At 44.2% G+C, this 20,496-nt stretch overlaps 1 protein-coding gene across 1 annotated transcript; it reads left to right on the forward strand.

The window, feature by feature from the left end:
• Window positions 1-53: 53 nt before the first annotated feature.
• On the forward strand, window positions 54-19,506 carry TPM1 (tropomyosin 1). Its single transcript, XM_068958798.1, is given in 10 exon segments — window positions 54-400; window positions 569-704; window positions 707-1,002; window positions 6,512-6,645; window positions 7,944-8,061; window positions 8,519-8,589; window positions 9,408-9,483; window positions 10,026-10,088; window positions 10,378-10,447; window positions 18,559-19,506. Coding segments are annotated over 10 exon segments (1,161 nt in total). The 5' UTR covers window positions 54-286; the 3' UTR covers window positions 18,642-19,506.
• The last annotated feature ends 990 nt before the right edge of the window (window positions 19,507-20,496 follow it).

Raw genomic sequence — 20,496 nt, forward strand, 5'->3', positions numbered from 1 at the left:
AAGGGGAGAGGAAAAAAAAAAAAAGCCCTTTCCAAAAAAGTATTGGATGTCTTGAGGAATGCAGTCAGCCCCCTGGGAAAGTACATATCTGTGAGGCGCTGCCTGCCCGCCGCCTGCACTCCGCCGGCCACCCGCTCCGCACGCCTCGGCTCCGCGCCGCTCCGCGCCGCTCCGCGCCGCCGCCGCCGCCGCGGGGGCCGCGGCTGGGAACAGGGGCTGCCCCGGCGTCTTCTCCACGTGCTGCTGCCGGTGCCGTCGCGGGGCTGCCGCCTAGCCCGCCGCCGCCATGGACGCCATCAAGAAGAAGATGCAGATGCTGAAGCTGGACAAGGAGAACGCGCTGGACCGCGCCGAGCAGGCCGAGGCCGACAAGAAGGCGGCGGAGGAGCGCAGCAAGCAGGTCTGCCCCGCTCCGCCGGCTGCCCGGCGCCGCGCCTGGGGACGGGGGGGGGGAGCGGGGGGGGAGGAAGGGGAGACCTGCCCACCCCCATCCCCCCACCCCCGCCACACTTTTCCAAAGCGCAGGGAGAAACGTGTCTGTGCGTTGTATTTCCTCTTGTGCACCTAGTTAGAGGATGACATTGTGCAATTGGAAAAGCAATTGCACGTGACGGAGGATGCGCGGGACCAGGTGCTGGAGGAGCTGCACAAGGCGGAGGACAGCCTCCTCTCCGCCGAGGAGAATGCCGCCAAGGTATCGTGCCCGCGCCACGAGCACAGCCGTCTAACTGCCTCTCCCTCTCTCTCTCTCTCTCTGTCCATCTGTCCTTTGCTGTCTCTTCTGCACCCGCACCTCTCCCTTTGCACGATCACGCTGCCTGCCGCACCTTTTCCTGCCCGCCCTCCCCTCTCCACCGCTTTCCGCCCGTATCACAGCTGGAGGACGAGCTGGTGGCTCTGCAAAAGAAGCTGAAGGGCACTGAGGATGAGCTGGACAAATACTCCGAGTCTCTTAAAGATGCCCAGGAAAAGTTGGAACTGGCTGACAAAAAGGCCACAGATGTAAGTTACCCCCATCACGACCCCCCCCCCGATACAGAGACTGCCCGCACGCCCCTCTGCACAGGACGGCCAGGACTCCCACCGAGCGGCACCCCAAAGCCGCGCCGGGGTAGGTCCTGGCGCCTCCTGGACGGAGGGGTGGCAGACCCCGCACTGCCTCCTTGCATGAGGTTTGCACACTAGCAGAAGCGTTCGGTTGGGTTTCTGCTCGCTCGACACGTGCTTTTCGTGTGTGCTTGTTACTCCAGATGTGAAAGTAAAGGAAGGGCTGGCTTGTCCTTTCAGATGATGGGGAGAACAGCTCAGGCTGGAACAACCGTGCTTTGATAATCAGCAAAGCAGAACCAGGGAGCTGGCGGGAACTATTGCCCCGTGGCTCCAGAAGAGCAGGGGCTGCTGGCTCTGTCTTCGAGAGCACGGTTCGCGTGTGTTAGGGCTGCTGTAGATACTAGTCTGGCTCACCGGTCCCCACGTTAAAGGTTTAAGGTACAGTCCTAGTTCTTCTTTTTGGAAATCACTGGGACTTTGTCGCTTGTCAAAGCAAAGTTTAGTCCTACGTGGGAGAAAACTGCCTGGAAGACGATACTTGCTGGGTCTGCAGTTTGGAGGACAGGGATCCTGGGCGCAAGGATATATATAGCTCAGCACTTTATATGGTAATAACGTAAGAGCCCGCGCCCCTCCCCGGCCCTTACCCCCCACCTGTCTGCCCCTGACGTGCATCTAGCGCATTATGTGCAGGGAACTATTTAAGTTGACTCTTTCTGCAGTGAAGGTGCAGATCACTGTGGCTGCTGCTGTGCAATCCAGTCGCTCTGAGTGAATCTCAGGCCTGAATTATAGGATTAGGTGAAACCACAGCACTTTCCAAGTGATGACTGCCCTTTTCCTATAAGTCAGCTTTTAAAATTAACCTCCAAGCCATAATAAAAGAGGAGTGGCCACAGATAAAGCGAGCAAAGTATTTCAGGTGGAGGAAGGATACTTTTGGAAGGCGAAACATCGGTAAAACGAACTTGGTATGAAAGCCAACAGGCTTTTCTGTGGGTTTACTTTAAAAACGAGCAAATGCCAGAACAGGTTTAGCCTCAGTACAGCAGTGAAGTTGCATAGCTTAACGTGAAAGAGGACTCAAGACTTAAACCTTAGTGAGAGAGAGGTTTGGCGTGTAACGCGGATCAGATGTCTCTCTCCTTCTGTGCGCGGCTGCATAGACGAGGGGCAGCTTCCTAGCAGGACGTTTATTTAACTTGTTCAAAGGAACCGCACATAGATCCAAGGGAGATATTCCTTATAAGGAAAAGTATGCAGGCTATTTGGAAACAGCTCGCCTAGGATGAAGGCAAGAGGGGAAAGAGAAACGCTGCTAGGTTCCTTTTCTGAAAAGAAGGCGCTTCCCAGCCCGTGCCAGCGCTGGCCTGCTGTGCTGGCACAGGGCGCCTGGGAGCGCGCCGAGGTCGCTCACCCCGCAGCAGCGCGCCTGCCTTGCCGGCGCCCGCATGAGCGCGGGGATCCCCCGGCGCTGCAAGGGTGCCTCCCCTTGCCGCCTCTGCCCGGCCGCCCGCGGCGCGGCGGCGGGGCCGGGCCGCGGAGCCGCCGCAGCTCCCGCTGCCCCCGGCGGCGGGCGGCCCCGGGCCGGCGGCGCCCTCGCTCCGCCGCCGCCCCCTGCGCTGCGCTGCGCCGCCCCGCGCCGCCAGGGGGCGCCGCCACCCCGCGCCGCGCCGCCGCCCTCCCCGCGCGCCCACCTGGCGGCGGCGCCGCGCTGCCCCCCCCCCCCCTCCGCCGCCGCCGCCGCCGCCGCCGCAGCCCGCCCGGTGCCGGCAGCAGCTCCGCCCCGGTGCGCGGCGCCTGGCGGCGCGGGGGCACTTCCGGGGCCGGGGCGGGGAGAGGCGGCGGGATGGCGGCGATGAGCTCGCTGGAGGCCGTGCGGAGGAAGATCCGGAGCCTGCAGGAGCAGGCGGACGCCGCCGAGGAGCGGGCGGGCCGGCTGCAGCGGGAGGTGGACCAGGAGCGGGCCCTGCGCGAGGAGGTAGGGGCGGCCGGGCCCCCCGCCAGAGGAAGCTTGGGGTTTGGTTGTCGTCGTTTTGTCACGTTTAACCGGCTCGGAGGCTCGGGGCCCGGCGGCTTGCCCGGCGCTACCGGGGGCGGGTTGCAGAGCGAGGAACGACGGGGATGACTCGCAGGGCCGCCCTTCGCCCTCGCGCCGGAGCGGTTACATGGCTTTCTCGGGCAAAGATGACTTGCAGAGGAGCGCGAAAGGCGCTGCATGGAAATGCCACGGTTGCCTGTATTACACGTGCCTGCGCAGAAAAGAAAGGAGGAAAAAGGATCAGTCGGTGCAGGTTTAATCATGGGTGGTGCAAAACTGGTGGTGCTTTCCTTTGCCTTGCCGCTAACCTGGGGAAACTCCCGCAGCCTACCTCGTTTTGCCCTTCTGTGAAACGGACGGTGTCCTTGACGGTGGTCTCGGTGTCTTCAGTGCTCGCATAAAAGCGATGCGAAAGAACAAACTTGTTATTCATGCAGTGTGTTACAATAGAGAAGATGGTGATTTCTGTATTTCCTTTACAGCGTGGGGTTTGTTTTTTTTTTTTTTTTTTTTGGTACACCCTGGGCAGCGAGTTCCCAAGAATGATATCTAGTGAGGGAAGGGCCTGCTGATTGCTTGCAGATGGCCTGCCCAAGGAGCAGAGGCATGGCTCCTTGTGTTTGTGCAACCACTTTGCGTTCTTACGAGTCACTACGCGTGCCCTTTTTTTAGTAATGGATCACGTTGCAGGCGTATTAATTTGTTTCATAAGGGTTTCTGTCTTAAAAATAACCGAATTCCTTTTCTGAGCGTTGTTACTAAGATTGGTTACTATGTCACTGAAAACAGGAAGGTTTGCTGTTGTCTTTGGTGGCAGAAGGAGTAGGTCTGGAGGAGCGATTACAGCTTGCTGGCCGAGTCTTGCCATCGGAGCTTCGTCACAGGGCCGGCCGAAGGCTCGGCATCCTGCCGGGCCGGGCTCGTCTCTTCCCTGGAGCGGTTTTTGGGGGGTTCTGCCACGTACCTTTGCGTAGTGTTTCAGTTTTTGTTGGGAGGAGGTCAGTACTGAGCTGAATGAACGCAGAAAGCAGCTCACAGGCCCGTGCAGACCTGCGCCTCTGCGGTAACGGGGAATCTGCCCGCGCGAGCCTTGCGGCCGCTGCCTTGCTGCCTGGTTGAGGACGGAGGAGGAGGCTGGAGAGCGCTGCGGCCAGCACCCCCAGGTGTGAACTGACCCTTCCCTTACGCAGTGCCTTGCACGTGTGGCATGTGACCAGCTAGGGCATTTTTTCTTTCTGTGCAAGGTACGGATATGCAAACAATGAAAAAGCTACAGCTGTGGCCAAAGCCTATCACTGCTTACAGCTTTTGGTTGTTGAACCAGACTGTTAGCGTCTTGAGGAGATTCTGGCTAGCAGCCATCGCTTTTAAAAAAAAAGAAAATCTCTTGTGCTGTGTTGTGTGCATGCGTTTCCTGGGGCTGTTAGCGATCGCGTTTTCAGAATACGTTATTCCTCCTTCAATTATGTGCTTAGCTGGAAAACACAATCTCTCTTGGAGCAGTAATAATTAACAGCCAATAGTGATTTATCCATGTCATCTCTCACTGTAAAAATATGCAGTGTGTAAGTGCTCTGGCAAAACCGCAGGAGGTTATGTTTGTGCGCTCGCCATGGGAGTGCCCCTTAATGTCACTGGGGTTTTTTCCTTCCTTGCCATATAAGGAGAGAAGTCCTGCTCCGCAGAAGAATAACTTGGGCCATATAAGGGTAGTCGGTAAACCCTTACGGAGTTACTGCTTGTGGAGCAGGAAGTAACAAATTGAACTTTAGCCACCCTCTGTTTTCTAAGCTTATTGTATGCTCTTATCGTGATGAGAAGTCGTAACATGACAATAATTAACTTGTAATGTTGCTAATTTCCCAAAAGTAACATTTGTGAACACATGAAAATCTTTCTCCACCCGAAAGTTGCTTTGCTTCTCAAATCCAAATGTTTGGAGTCCTGCTGCGTTATTACACAGCTAGATGAAGACTTGATATTGGAGTTAACGTGGATCTGTAGGGATCTTTTCTAGTCCTGGTCCTACGTGTTCACTGCCGATACTCAGTAATGTTCACATACATATTTGCAGTCCCTGTTGTTTACATGTAATTTCCTGTCACTCTAGTGGTAGCGTTACTGTTATATCAAAGGTTGTGTTACTTGTTGTCCGGTGTGTAGGTTATCCTTACTGATGTTTTGTACAACAAAATTCAAAGCTTGGCCGAGTGTGTCCAAGTGCCTCTAGCTAGTATAAGCAACTAATAACAGTTCCTTAAGTTTTTAATGAAGAAAAAGTACCAGGCTGATACTTTTGGTATGAAAGGGATTTCTTTTTTTCACCAGTTAGGTATTATAGGAAGTACTTAATTTATATTTCCTCATACCTGGCAAGATGGTTTTTGATACAAATTAAGAGTAATTTTTAGTCTTGAAAGTACCTTGCTTTCTAGAATAATCTTTTTGCTGCATCTCTTGCTCTTAATATCCTTTTGAAAGAAATGAGGAAGTTTGAGAAGGGGGTTGCTACGAGAAGGCTGTTACAGGACTTACCCTACAACTTAAGCAAGTGTAAGTTGGAGAACGTCAGAAGTCAAGGCTTGTAAGGGTAAGAGAGAGGTTAGTTGCAAGTGTTGTATGGAAGTTTAAGCAAATGGGTAATGCAAGAGAGGCAAATCTGGGGGAAGTTCAAAGACGGCATTATCAAAACAGTCAACGTGTTTTAGGTGACAAGTGCCTGCACCAGGGCCCTTCTCTGATGTAGGTAGCCTCCACAGTGCCGCCTTTGCCAGCTCTGTAACTCGCCTATACACCAAGCTTGTGTGTATCCAGTGCTCAGACACTTCTTAAATGTTCTCGTGCGCTCTCTGTGTAAGCTCTGTCACTGTAATGCCGATCTAGGTGCCCTGTTTTTACATGTTTATCCTAAACGTTCCTATTGAAACCAAGGAAACGCTGGTACAGTATTCCTCATTAAACAGTGGCCTAAGCTCAGAGTTAAAGAACTTGGTTTTTTAAATGTACTCCTTCAGTAGATTACTCAGGATAACATAGAAGAATTGGGTAACTTGGATATTGTTTGTGTTGGTTTGCTTAAAAAAAAAAAAAAAGTCTATAATTGGTTCAAGTCTGCAAATACAATAACAGAAAATATTTAGAGAATGATGCATAATTCCTCTAGTACTGTTCTTTCTGGTACAAAATGTACAGTCCTGAATGTGCTTTATATAAAGGAAGCACTAATCATGTTTTCCCCATTAAGCAATAACTTCACGATTCAGTGAGCGCATGTATATCTCTGTGCACGTGCTATTTAGTGGATGAAGTGAGAAATTATTGAAGTGCTTCTGAATGACACTAGCAGGTACATGAGTTGATCTTTTACAAAAGGTGATGTGTGCGTTACTATGCATTTATTTCCTTTCTTCCTGTGCTTAGGCTGAGAGCGAAGTAGCTTCTCTGAACAGACGCATCCAGCTGGTTGAGGAAGAGTTGGATCGGGCTCAGGAGCGCTTGGCCACTGCCCTGCAGAAGCTGGAGGAGGCTGAGAAGGCTGCAGATGAGAGTGAAAGGTGGGCAGGGCCGCTCTGGAAGGGCTCGTTACCCTTATGACAAAGGTGGTAAATTGCCAGGGCGTGGGTTAGGGAAGTAAATTAAACCACTCCTATGCCTCTGAACAAGTGTCATCCGCTCTGCCTTTGCTTACATGAACTTCAGTGGCAGCTTGTCTGTAGAGATGCCATAAACGTGTAGGCTCAAGTTCTTGTTCAAGTCTCAGTTGTAAGGATCAGGTTTACCTGGGGTAAGGCTGACTTCTGATGTGCTGTGTCACTTCCTGGGAGAACTGCTTGACCGAGCCCAGGCTCCTGTATTTGGATGACAAGTTCTGTGAGGGTGATGTGTATTCTCATGCTGTAGAGTGATTCTTGATTTCAGCACGTGTAGAAAAGCCTACCTAGAGAACAGCAAAGTGCTGGAAGAGGCTTTGGTTCTCCTGTTGATCAGATTTGTGCATGAAGGTGAACAAAGGAGAGAGAGAAGATGGTAACTGAGTCATATTTAGGCTGGGATTTTCAGAAGTACTTAACATGAATTAGGAGCTGAAGATTTGCTGACTTTGGAAAAGCCCATATTTTATTTTTACCAATTATCTTTTATACCTGTGATAGAATCTTTCTTTGGGAAAGAATTCCAAATGTAGTGCTCCTCTCTTTTTACCTCACTAACACTGCAGCCTTTTGAAAGTAAAAAGCACCTTACTATTTCACGGGGTGCTGTGTGTTTGTTAAGAAAGAGAATTTCAGGCAAGCGTGTGGAAGGGGGAACACAAAACGTTTCCTCTTGCGAAAGGGTTACGTTTTGCTGGTGTAGAGCGCAAAGAACTTCACTGCTCAAGGGCTCTGACATGACAAACCTCATGGGAATCTGTCTGTCCCATAAAGATAATATCTGTCAGTCCTGCAGGAATTGGAACATGCTGTCTCATGATGAGTGAAGAAGCACAGATGTCTTAAATCGTTTTATTAGATCTTTAGAAACAAGATGTTTTTCATTTACTTTTGTGTAAGAACTGTTTTCCCTGAATTTAAAATGAAAAAGAAGAGTCAACTGGTTTTGAGTTTCTGGGTAAAGCTAAACTGTGGAAAGAGCTAAACAAATGACTTTCATTTCCTCCTAAGTCATGCATCTCTCCTTTAAACTTCCAATGTGCGAGTGCACAGGACTAGGCCCCTGGTCTGTAGAACCAAGTATCTGACATGCTTTGTTCATCTTGATGTACCTACCTGAAAGACACACTCCGGTGGTAGCAGAGCTGAAGATAAACTGGCATGCCCTGAACCTTGAATTTCCTGTTTTTCTTGTCTTTCAGAGGAATGAAGGTCATTGAAAATAGAGCCCAGAAGGATGAAGAGAAAATGGAAATCCAAGAGATCCAGCTTAAAGAAGCTAAGCACATTGCTGAAGAGGCTGACCGCAAGTATGAAGAGGTCAGTTCTTGAACACAGATCATCTCTTTCTAAGGCTCCTCGGGCTCTGCCTGTGGTTCTGTCTTTCCATTGCCATATTAAGTTTGCAAGATCACAAACACCACTGTCTGCAACTGCAGAAGAAAACTGGGCAGCTGGGACAAGTAGGTGGCTGGAGATCTGTGCTCAGTCCTTTGCACCAAAACGGTTGAGAGTATTCCCTGGTCTCTTAGAGAGTCTCTCAAAAAGAGGCTATTCTTAAGCTGCCTTTTGGTGAACGAAGAAGAGAGGCTGTGAAAAATGTCAGGTAACTCAGACCCAAATGAATAATGAAGATGTCACATAATCAAAACTCACGTGTTAACCCTTCAGGCAGAGATGGGAAGAGGCCCAGCCGCCTGCCTCATAGATTCTGGCCGCAGATGACCCTGGCTGCAGCAGCATAATGCCTGAGATTGTCATTTGCCTTTTCCTACAGGTGGCTCGTAAGCTTGTGATCATTGAGAGTGACCTGGAGCGGGCTGAGGAGCGTGCTGAGCTTTCGGAAAGGTAAATGTTGGAAACGCCCCTGAGATGCGTGTGAGGTGCTGCGAGACAGTAACTGTAACAGCATGAAACATTGGCAGTACACTGTGTGTTCAGCTCAAAGCTATGTTCTGCTCATTTGCTGTAATGGTTGAGATAAATGGTCGACACCAGCGTAAATGTGTTTGTATGTGTGTGCGCGTGTGTTTTGTCACTGCATGCTGTACCTGCACACTGATTTTGTGAATGGCTTTTGTGCATTTCATGTGTTCACTAACAGCCAAGTCCGACAGCTGGAAGAACAATTAAGAATAATGGATCAAACCTTGAAAGCATTAATGGCTGCAGAGGATAAGGTACTGATACTAATAAACAGTTCTTAGGTTTAACTGCAACCCAAGTCTTTCAGCTTTCATAGCCAGTTAGCTCACTCAGTAGTAACAGATAAGTCCTCGCTACGCTCTTTGCTCTCTTTGCATCTTGCTTTGGTGGTTTTCTTTGGTCTCTTTTTTTATTTATTCATTTTTACCTTTACAACCGATCTCTTGTGCAGCCAAAAAGAAGCTGAACTGTCTCACGTTTAAAGGCTGTGTAAATATTTCTATGTAAGCCAAGGGCTGTAGATAATTTCTGTCTGGTATTCTTAATGCACACTTGGAACAGAATTTGGCATCGTAAAGAACTGCTTTCAATCTGTGATGGATTCAGCTGCTTTTGAGGCCGTCCTTTTGCTCTATAATTGTTTTCATTTTTCTCTATATTTTCCCCCTATTTTCTCCTGTTTCTTTTGCTTGACTGAATCTTCCACCCGCCCCTTTCCTGCCTTCCTTCCGAAATAACAGCAAATGTGCTGAGCTTGAAGAGGAGTTGAAAACTGTGACCAACAACCTGAAGTCGCTGGAGGCTCAGGCTGAGAAGGTAGGCTAGAGACTTCTGTGAGAATGTGCTCCTTAATGAGTTGTCACCTGGACTGGCCTGTGTTTTTGTATGCTGATAACTTTTGTATTCAGCATTTCAGCAAGGCTGTTTGTTGATAGAAGCATTTGAACTTACGACTCGCTTCGTATTTGGCTGTTATCAGAACCTAGCATTCTTTCTGATTCCAAATAGGTCGGTATTATTTGAACACATCCAACAGCATTTATGTGCCTTTATATAAAAGTGCTTTAAAATGGCATTTGTGTGCTAATGCATTTTCTCGAAATGCCTCTCCTCTTTAAAACTGAAGAATTAATTTTGACTCCGAGTTCCCACTGCATAGGCCTGGTATATAACTCAACCAGCATATAACTCTTGTAATAAACAAAACGTGTATGACTACAGTCTGGTAAGTGGAATTTAGTTATACCCACGTTAGTTTCTTCTATACCATTCGTCTATTGGAAGACAGTTATGAATGTGATATTTTTGTATATGTGGAGTGCTCGGTCTAATATCAGTGATCCGCTTTCTAATTACAGTACTCGCAGAAAGAAGACAAATATGAAGAGGAGATTAAAGTCTTGACTGACAAACTGAAGGAGGTAAAATTAGAACTGTTCTTTACAGCACACCCTCCAGTACTACTTTGTTTCTTTTAATATAAACACTACTTTGGATCTTTAAAGCTGAACATGTCATTTCTGAGACAGTGAGTGAGTTTAGCATTAGCTGTCTCTCCTAAAAGTGAGTGTTTCTGTATTAATTATTTCAAATCTATCTCCTGTCATTATACTCTTTTTTTTTTTTTTCTTCTCATTTGAATTGTTGTTCCTCTATTCGTATTCCTCTGTGTATGTTCCCTGAAATCATTTGTATTTGTCTTGACTTCAGGCTGAGACCCGTGCTGAATTTGCTGAGAGGTCAGTAACCAAGCTGGAGAAGAGCATTGATGACCTAGAAGGTATGGTTCTTTGTTTTCCACACTTAGTACAGAAATACAGATCTCATGTTTTCCTGTTGTTTTTATTCAGTACTCAGTTCTACTCTTCAAACTTGTCCTGCTTATATAAATGGATCTGCTTAAAGAGTAAAATCTGCAAAATGTTTGTTAAATGTTTTCCAACTGAAATGTATTGATGTTAAACTACTGATGTTAAACTTAAATGTTTCGGGTGTTGAACAGCGTTTTGCTCTTGCCTGTTTCTTTTTCTCTGATGTTCTTAAGATGCCTTTCGTTTTTACTTTAAACTCTTCTGTTTAGAAGTATATACATATACAAGGTAAACGATTAGATAACAAGTATTATTAGCAACTATTTTATTTGCTTAAAAAGTTGGTGAAGAGCTGTGTTATGTTGGCTATAATTAGGAACATAGCAAACCAACCTAATTCATGACCACAAAGAGTGCAGATCAGGGCAAGCATTTTTGTGACAGAGAACAGTTGCTGGTTTTCAGCGAAGCTAATGGATTGTATACTTATTCAAGGGGACAACTTATTTAACTCCAGAGTTTGCTTTAAGGCTCTGATAAATCTTTCAGAACTACAACATAATGCGCTTTCTCCCCCAGAGCGAATAATTCAATAGTGTTTTTTATATGGAGTTTACTACTTAGATGTGTTACATTAACTCTAGGATTTTAAGCACCGCAATTGCTTGGTATAGCAGCAGACTTACTTATCCATAAAGTGTGTGAAATATCTAGGATCTAATACTCAGATGCTGAAAACTTATGGCCATTTAGAAAAGAAACAGAAGAAAACTGAGTGCTTTAGAAAGAAGAAAAATCTCTTGAAAAAACTGAGCTTATGACAGCTCACACAAAGCAATGGGTTTTATAAAAGAGCAATGGAAGATAAGTGTTAGCATTTTCCTTGAGCCCCGTTTTGAGATCTTCTGTCCCTGCTACTGGTTTTTGTAGCTCGTGTGTGCCCCTCTAATGATTGTTAAAACAGGTTAAATCCAGGATAGGGAAACATGGGGTTTGCTTCCCTTACATGCTTTGTTTGCTTCCATCCTTTCTCTTTATCACTGGCAGTGCAGTGAAAGAACTTGTCACAGAACTGTTCACTTCTTTTATTCATTATTACTCCTTAATTTTGTATTTTGTTGGGTTCTCTTTGTTCTCTGTCTGCCACAACACTTCTTTCTGTGTGCTCTCTTCCCCTTTCCTGCTGCTTCTGGATGGTATCTCATGCCACTGCCTTCACCTTCCATCCCATGATCACGCTCCATTTCCTTGCACACCTCTGCCTTCCTTTGGGGGAATGTTAGATGAGCTATACGCTCAGAAACTGAAGTACAAAGCCATCAGCGAGGAGCTGGACCACGCTCTCAACGATATGACTTCCATGTAAATGTCTTCCCAGCTTGTGCCTGCACCTGCTTCCCTGCTCTCATTGATTGCGCGGTTTCGGCTTTGTGAAGTTATGCTCCCTCTCTAGCGGGAGATGCATTCGTTTAGCGAGACTAGATGTACAAAATACCATGAATGGTGGTGTGTTTTTTTTTTTTTTTAAAACCGTGGTGGAGTGTGGATGAGTGTTGTGTCTAGCCTGGTAAATACTCATGGTGATTTTGTAAGCTGCCTAATAAGCTTGTGTTTACTCTGTCATTCCATATCTGATCCTTGTGTCTCGTGGTTGCCCTTTGTTTGTAGCTCTGCTTTTATCCTTTCAGCTCACCTCTATTCAAGTATCTTCTACTAAGCCCATCACTTTTAAATTGCCAAAAGATAATTACCACAGTACATGTTGCATACGGGGTATGTTCTTCTGCTATCACAATTTTCCTCTGGCAAAGTTCCTAGAAGAGTTTCAAAGAAATCCGTAAGCCTTAGCTGTATCATCTGTTAATGCTAGTGGAAAGTGCGTATCTAAATTTTCTCAACTGCTCTGAAAATTTCGGTTGTTCTTATTAAATTGTATGTGCAGAAATTGATTGAAAACACTGTCATCTAAACCCATAGAAGTGACGGAATTGAAATGCAGGTTGTTTCTGTGTAGGTTAGTATTTGAAAAACAAATCGTCGCTTTCTTTTTTGTGAACGAACAGTGGTAGTAAGTAATTTGCAAATAGCAGGTATATAGCAATATCAGCCGTAGTCATAAGGGTGAAAAAGAAAGAGCATCAGGTGCGAGGTCCGTGAGGTGTGCATGGAGGATATAGGCTGGCCCTTCCTCCCTGAACCTAAAAACTCTGAGCAGAGATCAGCTGTGCTAAATCTGCCGTACCGTGCTCATGCCTGTCGTTTGCATGAACCCTGTGCCGCTGACGTGAGGAAGAGGAGGAGCTGGGACTCGCTCATACTTGTGAGGTGTGATGTTCAGCCCCAGCCTTTCTTTCGGAACTTAACACGCTTTTCAGCGAGGCGTAAGCTTTGGTTAGAGCTGAAAATGTGTTTGGCATGTACCATATTTGAATACTTTTTCCTTGCAGTAACCTTTTTAGATCCTTACATTTGTTCATTGCTTCCCCCCTCCCCCAACTTTTTAGTAGTATCTAATGTTGTCTGCTTTGTATACTTTTTATTTGTACATCCCAGCATATGCTTTTGCTCAGTGGCTTATCGCACAAATAGATTTTTTTTTCCTCTGTATATAGCAAATTACAGTATTTCTTCCATTTGGCATATTTCCAAATGGAAAACAGACTTTAAAATGTACTCGTCTCCTGGTACGCTGTAGCATTCCAGTCCCAGCATGGCGTGGCATTTCACTCGTAGTCATCTTGGCATGCTGGGCTCTGCTGTGCTGTTGCTACTTTTTTGGAAATCTTTACTGCACCTTTTTATTTCCTACCTTATCTCACTTTTTCTTTTCATGCAGATAACTTTCTTTGCTTCACTTCTCCAAAGACATCTTCATCAGGTTGGAGAGAGCATCTTTCCAAGCTCTTGGATGTTTCATGGGTTCCTTGTCCTGTCTGCTACCTTACTTGACTCTCTCTCTAGCACCTGTCTCCGAACATGCTCTGTTTGTGCTCTACTGTACAGAAACTCCACATCTCTCAATGTAAAATAAACATCCCAGCTGTATCCCTTTTGCTATTCCCATGCCTTTTATTTATTTAAATAATTATTTCAGTTATTAATAAAAAAGTTGCTTTTTTGCCACTAGGGATTTAACTTTTGTTGCTATTTTCTTTTTTTTTTTTTTTCCACAAACACTTTTGCTTGAATGTTGACAATGCAAAGCCAACAATATCAGCCTATGGGATGAGAATACTGTTCCTGGTATTTTGGGGTTGATACTGACCAGTCATGATCTTGGTCTTTTCTCAAGTTACAATGCAGATAAAATGACGCATAGATTTAATGGATTTTTTTTTAGGTTGTTATTGTTGGGCCAAAGTCTGCAAGGACACTACTCCCTTGGGGTCACTTGGTCGTGGGAGCATGGCTGAGATAGCACTTAAGCCCTTGACATTAGATTTTTCATTTCAGAGTCCAAATTGTCCTCCTAGTCTGACATTGAAGACTTCCTGCTTTTATATAAATGTCCGATTTTTTTTTAAACCTCTTTCATAGAAGAGTTAAGTGGTACCAAAAGTTCACTTAGCTGTCCTGCAAAAAAGTTTTCCACTGTCACATGTTGATTTCTTGGGAAAGATGCTGCTTATTACCTTTCTTTTTTTTTTTTTTTTTTTTTAATGTTACACTTTCTCTTTAAAAGTTCAGCAGGGAGATTTCATAGCTTTTCAGTCTTGTGCTTAGTTCAGACCTGTGAGTGTGAATTGCAGATTCATGAGAAATGTTTCAAATCTGGAATAAGAAACTTGTTATTACATTATTACCGAAGTCTTTCTTCTGCAAGGTGAAACATAGTGATTTCAGGTTTGAAAGCCTAGACAGTGGTTTTCAGTTAATGTGGCGGTACCTAATTATGAAACATTAAATACTAACACCTCTTGCTCTTTTGTGCTGTTATATGCAACTAGAAATATTGCAATTATCTTAACTTCATTTCCTTCGCAATGGCAGAAGCTATTTTCCAGTTTACATTAAAGCATCAGTTTCAATCAAATTGATTTAATATGCCTCTTGCTGTATTTGTTGCTAAGTTACAAAGCCACGATAGCTGAATAAACTCTCATTACAGTGCAGCTGAGTTTTAATTTAGCATGTAGAATAATGTAACTGTGGCTTTCTCATTCAACTTGAAAATTGCTCAACAGTATACTTTTCTAATCTAGACTAGATTTCCCCCCTTCAGCCCTGTTCTCCAACTAAAGCTTGAAAATGGATCCATCTTTTCCCCCGCCACCTTTTTTTTTCCTCAGATAACTTCATCTCATTCCAGCTTTTTATCCCATGAGATGTATTTCTTCCTAATGTTACTGGGTGTGGGAGGAAGCACAAGAATGGGAGATATAATATATATATATCAACAGACACAAGTAGTCCAGTTTTTACAGTTTAGTAACTTACCACTCATGAATGAAGATGTAAAAAGTGTGTTTTTGCACTCAGTGTATTGCAACTGCAAAGCAAAATGTTTGATGTGAAGGTTAAGCAAGTGTATTTCAGCATTTGTGAAATGACTGGAGTTAAATACAGTTTACTTCAGTATTACCAGAATCTCAGGGAACAGGGTCAGTTGTCAGCTGAGCTGGGGTAATTTATGCTACAGCAACTCCAACCCCTGAATGTATTGTTTGTTTTATTGTATCAATAGTGGATTTTGTTCTCCCCTCAACTCCCTGCAATAATTTTTTTTAAGAAGTTAAACTCCAATGTAGGGATGTAATAATACTTCAAAAAAAAAAAAAAGTGCAAAGTCTTCACAGTAACTCTGAGTATCAGTGTTTAAATCTTCCCTTTTCCTTTAAACATACCTAATCATGCTCCTGCACTGCAGTGATGAATTGCTGGAGAGAGTATTGGAAACAGGCAATGTAATGCAAATATACCAGTAGGTCCGTGCAGAATTTACATACTGCACGTTAGCTCCATGGAGATGTTTTGATTTCTCTGTGCAGTGTTTCCGTACTCTGTCACCTTTGGACCTGGCCTGCGCATTATGCCCTACATCCCACAAGTGCTACTCGTGTGTGTGAGTCCCACTGCCAGGAGTGCAGTGGAGGGGGCCAGGTTGGCCCTGACGTCTGGTTTTCCAGGTCTGTGCTGTGTGAGGGTGGCTGTGCTGAGGCTGAGCTGTGCTGGGCCTGCTCCAGGGCTCGTACACCCAACTTGGCCCGTGGTGGCTCCTTTCAGAGCGCTACCTCTATAGTCCAGGCAAATCACAGCCTAGACAGGCTGCATGTGATCGAGCTCTGGCTAAACACTCGCTTAGTAAGCATTTTTCATACTTGACCAAGGGTTTTTAGTCTCGCTTTGGATGTTGAGAAATGTTGGGAATCTTTGTTTCAAACAAAGAGAGTAGTTTTCTGCAATGCAGGTAAGCATCCTGTTTTTAGTTCAAATTGTTATTTTGTCATGTTTAAGCAACCACTAAGTACGTTTTGCCAAACAAGTCAAATTTTTACTTTACTTGCATCCAAACTGTGAAGTTTGGATGTTTTTTTTTTTCCATGTGTGTCTTAGTACGTAACATCGTTCTGATACGACAAACAAAAGCCTCAACGGTCCGAGACCTGATTTCTGTGACGTGCTCTGACTTTACTAAACTGGCCATCAGAGGCTTGGCTCTGGGGAGAGGTCATGGAGAATTGCCACTTGCTGCGTAAGCGGGTCCTACAGATTAATTCAGTGCACGGCTTTGCCGTTACTGCTGTAGCCAGACCCCACAGAGGAGGAGGATTTCTGTGGAAGCTGTTAGAAAGGTTGTGGAAAAGGTTTCCCTACAGTGGGATGATATGAGAGTGGGAGGCCAGGAGTCCAGTTTGCATTTAAACTACCAAGAAGAATATGCACGGTTTGAAAAAACAAAACGGTCAAAAACCATCAGAGACCTTTCCTTCCCTCTGTGGAACAACTCATAAATTTACTGTCATGACATAGTTGTGGATGTTCTGTTTCATCTTGAAAGTCAACTGTCCTGTCAGTTTGCTGTATTTAGGCAACACATATTTTCACACTACCATTTCCTTTTTACCTTCAAAGTGGTTTTTTTGTTGTTGTGGGTGTTTTTTTTTAATTCAAGTATCACTGAACAGTTTAAAGCCCCTTTATATTAGTAATACAGATATGCTTTCCCTGGTAGGAAAAAAAAAAAAAACCAGCTGTCAGGTTCCACAGTAAAGAAGTCATGGAGTTAAAAGCTTAGGGATCAGTCCAGTTCTGGCTCGCTTCCGTGCTAGGGAGTTGAGGGAAGGCTTGCTGGAAGGGGTTGAGAGTACAAGTTGAGAGTACAAGTTGAATCAAACCGGGTAGCAGTTGGCTGTCTGCTAAGCTAATGCCTCTCTCCCATATTAGCATGGTTATGATACAATTGCTTTTTCCAACACATCTTAAATATTTTACAAAGAAAAAGGTCATTCATTTAAAAAAAAAAAAAGTTTTCTATGCATTATTTGTAAAGTTTTAAGCAGGACTTGGTTCTTCTAGGACTAGAGCTGCAGTTCTTCCATGTTTATTCCTCTTCACCTGTCTCACAGCTGTTCCCTACAACAGGAGTCTTAGCAGGTCCTCTTTAGGTTATAACAGCTGTTCCTTGGAGCAGCTATTTAATTACTAGAGTTCTAGAGACAAAGGTAAAATGTTTCTCTGTATGTTACTAGTTACTGAACTGTCTGTGGTGTGACCAGTTTCTTTATTAACTCTTACTTACCTGTTTTCTCTGTCTAATCTGTCTTCATTCTGCCTCTTTTTTTCCTTCTAACCTGCTTGCTGCCTGTACAGACCAACTCTACCAGCAACTTGAGCAAAACAGTCGCCTAACTAATGAACTAAAGCTGGCATTGAATGAGGATTAAACTTTAGTGTGACTATATTGTTAACTTGTTAAAAACTGCTTCTTCTAAAAGTTCCTCAAGAATGAATTAGTAAACATAGGAAAAAAAGCAAGAAACCTAGAAATTGATTTTTCAGGATGTTGATTCTGTGACAAATTAATGGATGAAATTTTCAGTTTATGTTGGAAAAATGAAAGTAGAAGTGCTCCTCATGATGAGGCTTTTGATTATCTGTATGCACGACTACTTTGGAGGAGCTGTAAGCTCCTACTTTGGCTGTGCAGTAGCTCCTTTCCACTTCAGTACCAGTTACAGCCTTCCTTGTAGAGAGACTACCTGTTCAGCTGATGTCATAAATTGGGCCTCAGATTTTTACTAGGAAGTGGATGAAAACCAGGATTCAAATTTCAAAACCAATATAAAGTATATTTGCGAGTGTTCTGTATCTGGAGATTATAATGCATTAATTTTGCATTACTACAAATTGGGATTGTATTTGACTTTAAAAAAAAAAAAAAAAGAAAAAAGAAAAAGAAAAAAGAAATGGGAGCTCCATCAGAAAATACCTGGTCAGTTTAAAGGTATGCTTGCATTAGTATGAAGTTATATTATGGGATTCTCGTAGGATGCAGCTCTAGAACATTGTGTTCATTTATTGTATCATGTAAGTGTGTTAAATGACAGTCCTATAAAAGTGTGCATGCAACATAAAGCTACTAACTTCCTTTTTTTGTATTTTATAGCAGAAATAAGTTAATCTTCTCAAAAGTCACTTGATTGATGGGGGTGGCGTTAGTCTTTTTCATTTGTTCTCTGCAAGTTCTGAATTACATGAAGCTTCAAGTGCAAAACTGCAAAAAACTTAAATTCTCTTCTTTCTTATCGCCCTACTTTTAAAAAATAAATAAGAATTCATTCACCATCCCCCATTCCCATAGCAAAGAACTCCCAGAACGTACAAGAATATCACCTCTGCTGGCAGTGCATTTTCTTTAAAAATGCAGTTTTAAACAGTTCTAAGCTTGCATTACTTGCAGTTGGTTTTATTAATTTGGAATTCTTCCTGGTTGTGCTGAGGATATTAGCATTTATGAGCATGCACATTTCTTACCTTCTAAACCCTCCTTTAGAAATGATGATTGCATGCCTTCATGTTCTGAGAATCAGTGCCTCCAAAGAACTGCTATTCATGTTTTAATTTTCTAATCCCACAACAGAGAAAGTGGCGCATGCCAAAGAAGAAAACCTTAGTATGCATCAGATGCTGGATCAAACTTTACTGGAGTTAAACAACATGTGAAAACCTTCTTAGCAGCAACCACATTATTTGTTTTTGTTATTTTTACACCTGCTTGCCGTGAAACCCCATAAATATGTCTTTATTTTAGTTTCACCACAGTCACAAGAACATCTGCTAAATTATCAGGCAGGGGTCAGGGAAACACCAAAATGGGCAAGCCATATGCGGGTTAAACTATTATATTATGGTTTAAATGTGCCATTTCCCAACAAAATGTTACCTACACTTTGTAGAGAGTTCAGCAATTCAGTATGCTTAGTCTTTTGAGGAATCCTGGCTGTGGCAGAAAGTGTCCCACCTCAAGTGCCAACTACAATTTTTAACAAGAAGATTGATTCACATTCAAGAACGGTAAGGTGGAAATGGTGCTATTCTAAACAAAAGGTTCTACCGAAGTCTTTTGTTTGATATCAGATAAATCAGGAGTTTGACCAGCACAGTAATTTATTTTATTGGCGTTTTATTGATCTGTGAGGATTTGGACTTTCTGTGCCTTCTAATTCAATAAAACGAAGGATATATAAGCAACAGAGAAAACCGAAGACTTCTGGAGGTTTTAAATTGCGTACTTGCAACTCATTACAGAAGTGTAGGTCAGCATTTCACCTTGAGTATTCATTCAATTGTATTTTTCATGTTGAAATGAAAGATTCAATAAATTCAGGAGAAAACATAAATTTGGTAGAGATTGTTTTAAAATGTATTTTATTTGTGTGGAGTTTGGGGGAGGGGGAGGAATTTATAAATTGATAATCGCCTCACTTTATTTTTCACACTTTCCTTTGAGCAGTTTTAAAAGTATACCTGTATGTAAACATTGTATAATGATATGGAATAAAATGCACATTTTAGGACATTTTTTAAATTTCGCTCTCTTGTGATTTGTTTCTCATCACATTCATTTTCTGTCTGTATTGCTATGTTAAATAAGCATGTGTACAGCGTGTCTTACTGGGATACAGCATCAACACACTGGCTTCCAGTCTTCTCTGTTCTTAGGACAGTTGGTTAAAATGCCCCAGAACGTAGGGATTTGGACTGATGTGGATCCTCAGCAGCTCATGAGGGCCGTGTAAGGGCCGTGTGCCAGGATTTCATCCTCAGTACTTGATTGTAGCCCCATGTCATTATGGGCCCAGAAAGCAGCCATCCCCAGAGGGACGCCTGAGCTTAAAAAATTAGTCATTGTTGACCAGATCTGTTTTCAGTGGAGTCGGTGGCAGAACTCCCGTGGACTTCTGTGGGAAACGAACCTAAAAAGTTGCACTGGTGAAAATGCTGCTGTGTATTTGCATATCTTACCTGCAAGTATGTGTTATTTTGACGTGGTGATAGACTTCACAAAATGGTGATGTGCCAAGGTCATGAGAGAACCTTTCACCCAACTTTTCACTATGGGCTGCTGCTTTTTATGTGTGTATGTATCTTTATTTGAATTATAAGGTCTGTCACTAGACAACTTAAAAAATAGTGTCCTTATACCTTCCTTTTTCTATAGTATATTGCTGAAAGCTGATGCTGTCCATCCTTCTAGCAGGAAGGAGCCTGGTAGGAGATAGGTTATAGATAGCCCTCCAGATTGTCCAAGCATCTCTGCTATTGGACCCTTAGCAATTGACTGAAAAACAGCCATTTCCTCAGCAGTCTGTGTAGTGGTGAGGGGCTGGAGAAATACCCGTTGGTTTCAGGTTAAATGGGAGTCTGAGAGGGGAGATGCACGGGTGTGAGTCTCCACGTCCCTAGTTTTTTCTGATTGTGGCGTAAAGGGGAGCACTTACCAACACTGCCGGCCTTTGCGTGATTCATTGGCTGCTGCCAAGTTCGGAAGGTAAAGGATGGGGTCCCTGGCTTCGCA

The sequence above is a fragment of the Struthio camelus genome, chromosome 12 (genome assembly GCF_040807025.1).
Source record: "Struthio camelus isolate bStrCam1 chromosome 12, bStrCam1.hap1, whole genome shotgun sequence".
In the NCBI taxonomy this organism is placed as follows: Eukaryota; Metazoa; Chordata; class Aves; order Struthioniformes; family Struthionidae; genus Struthio; species Struthio camelus.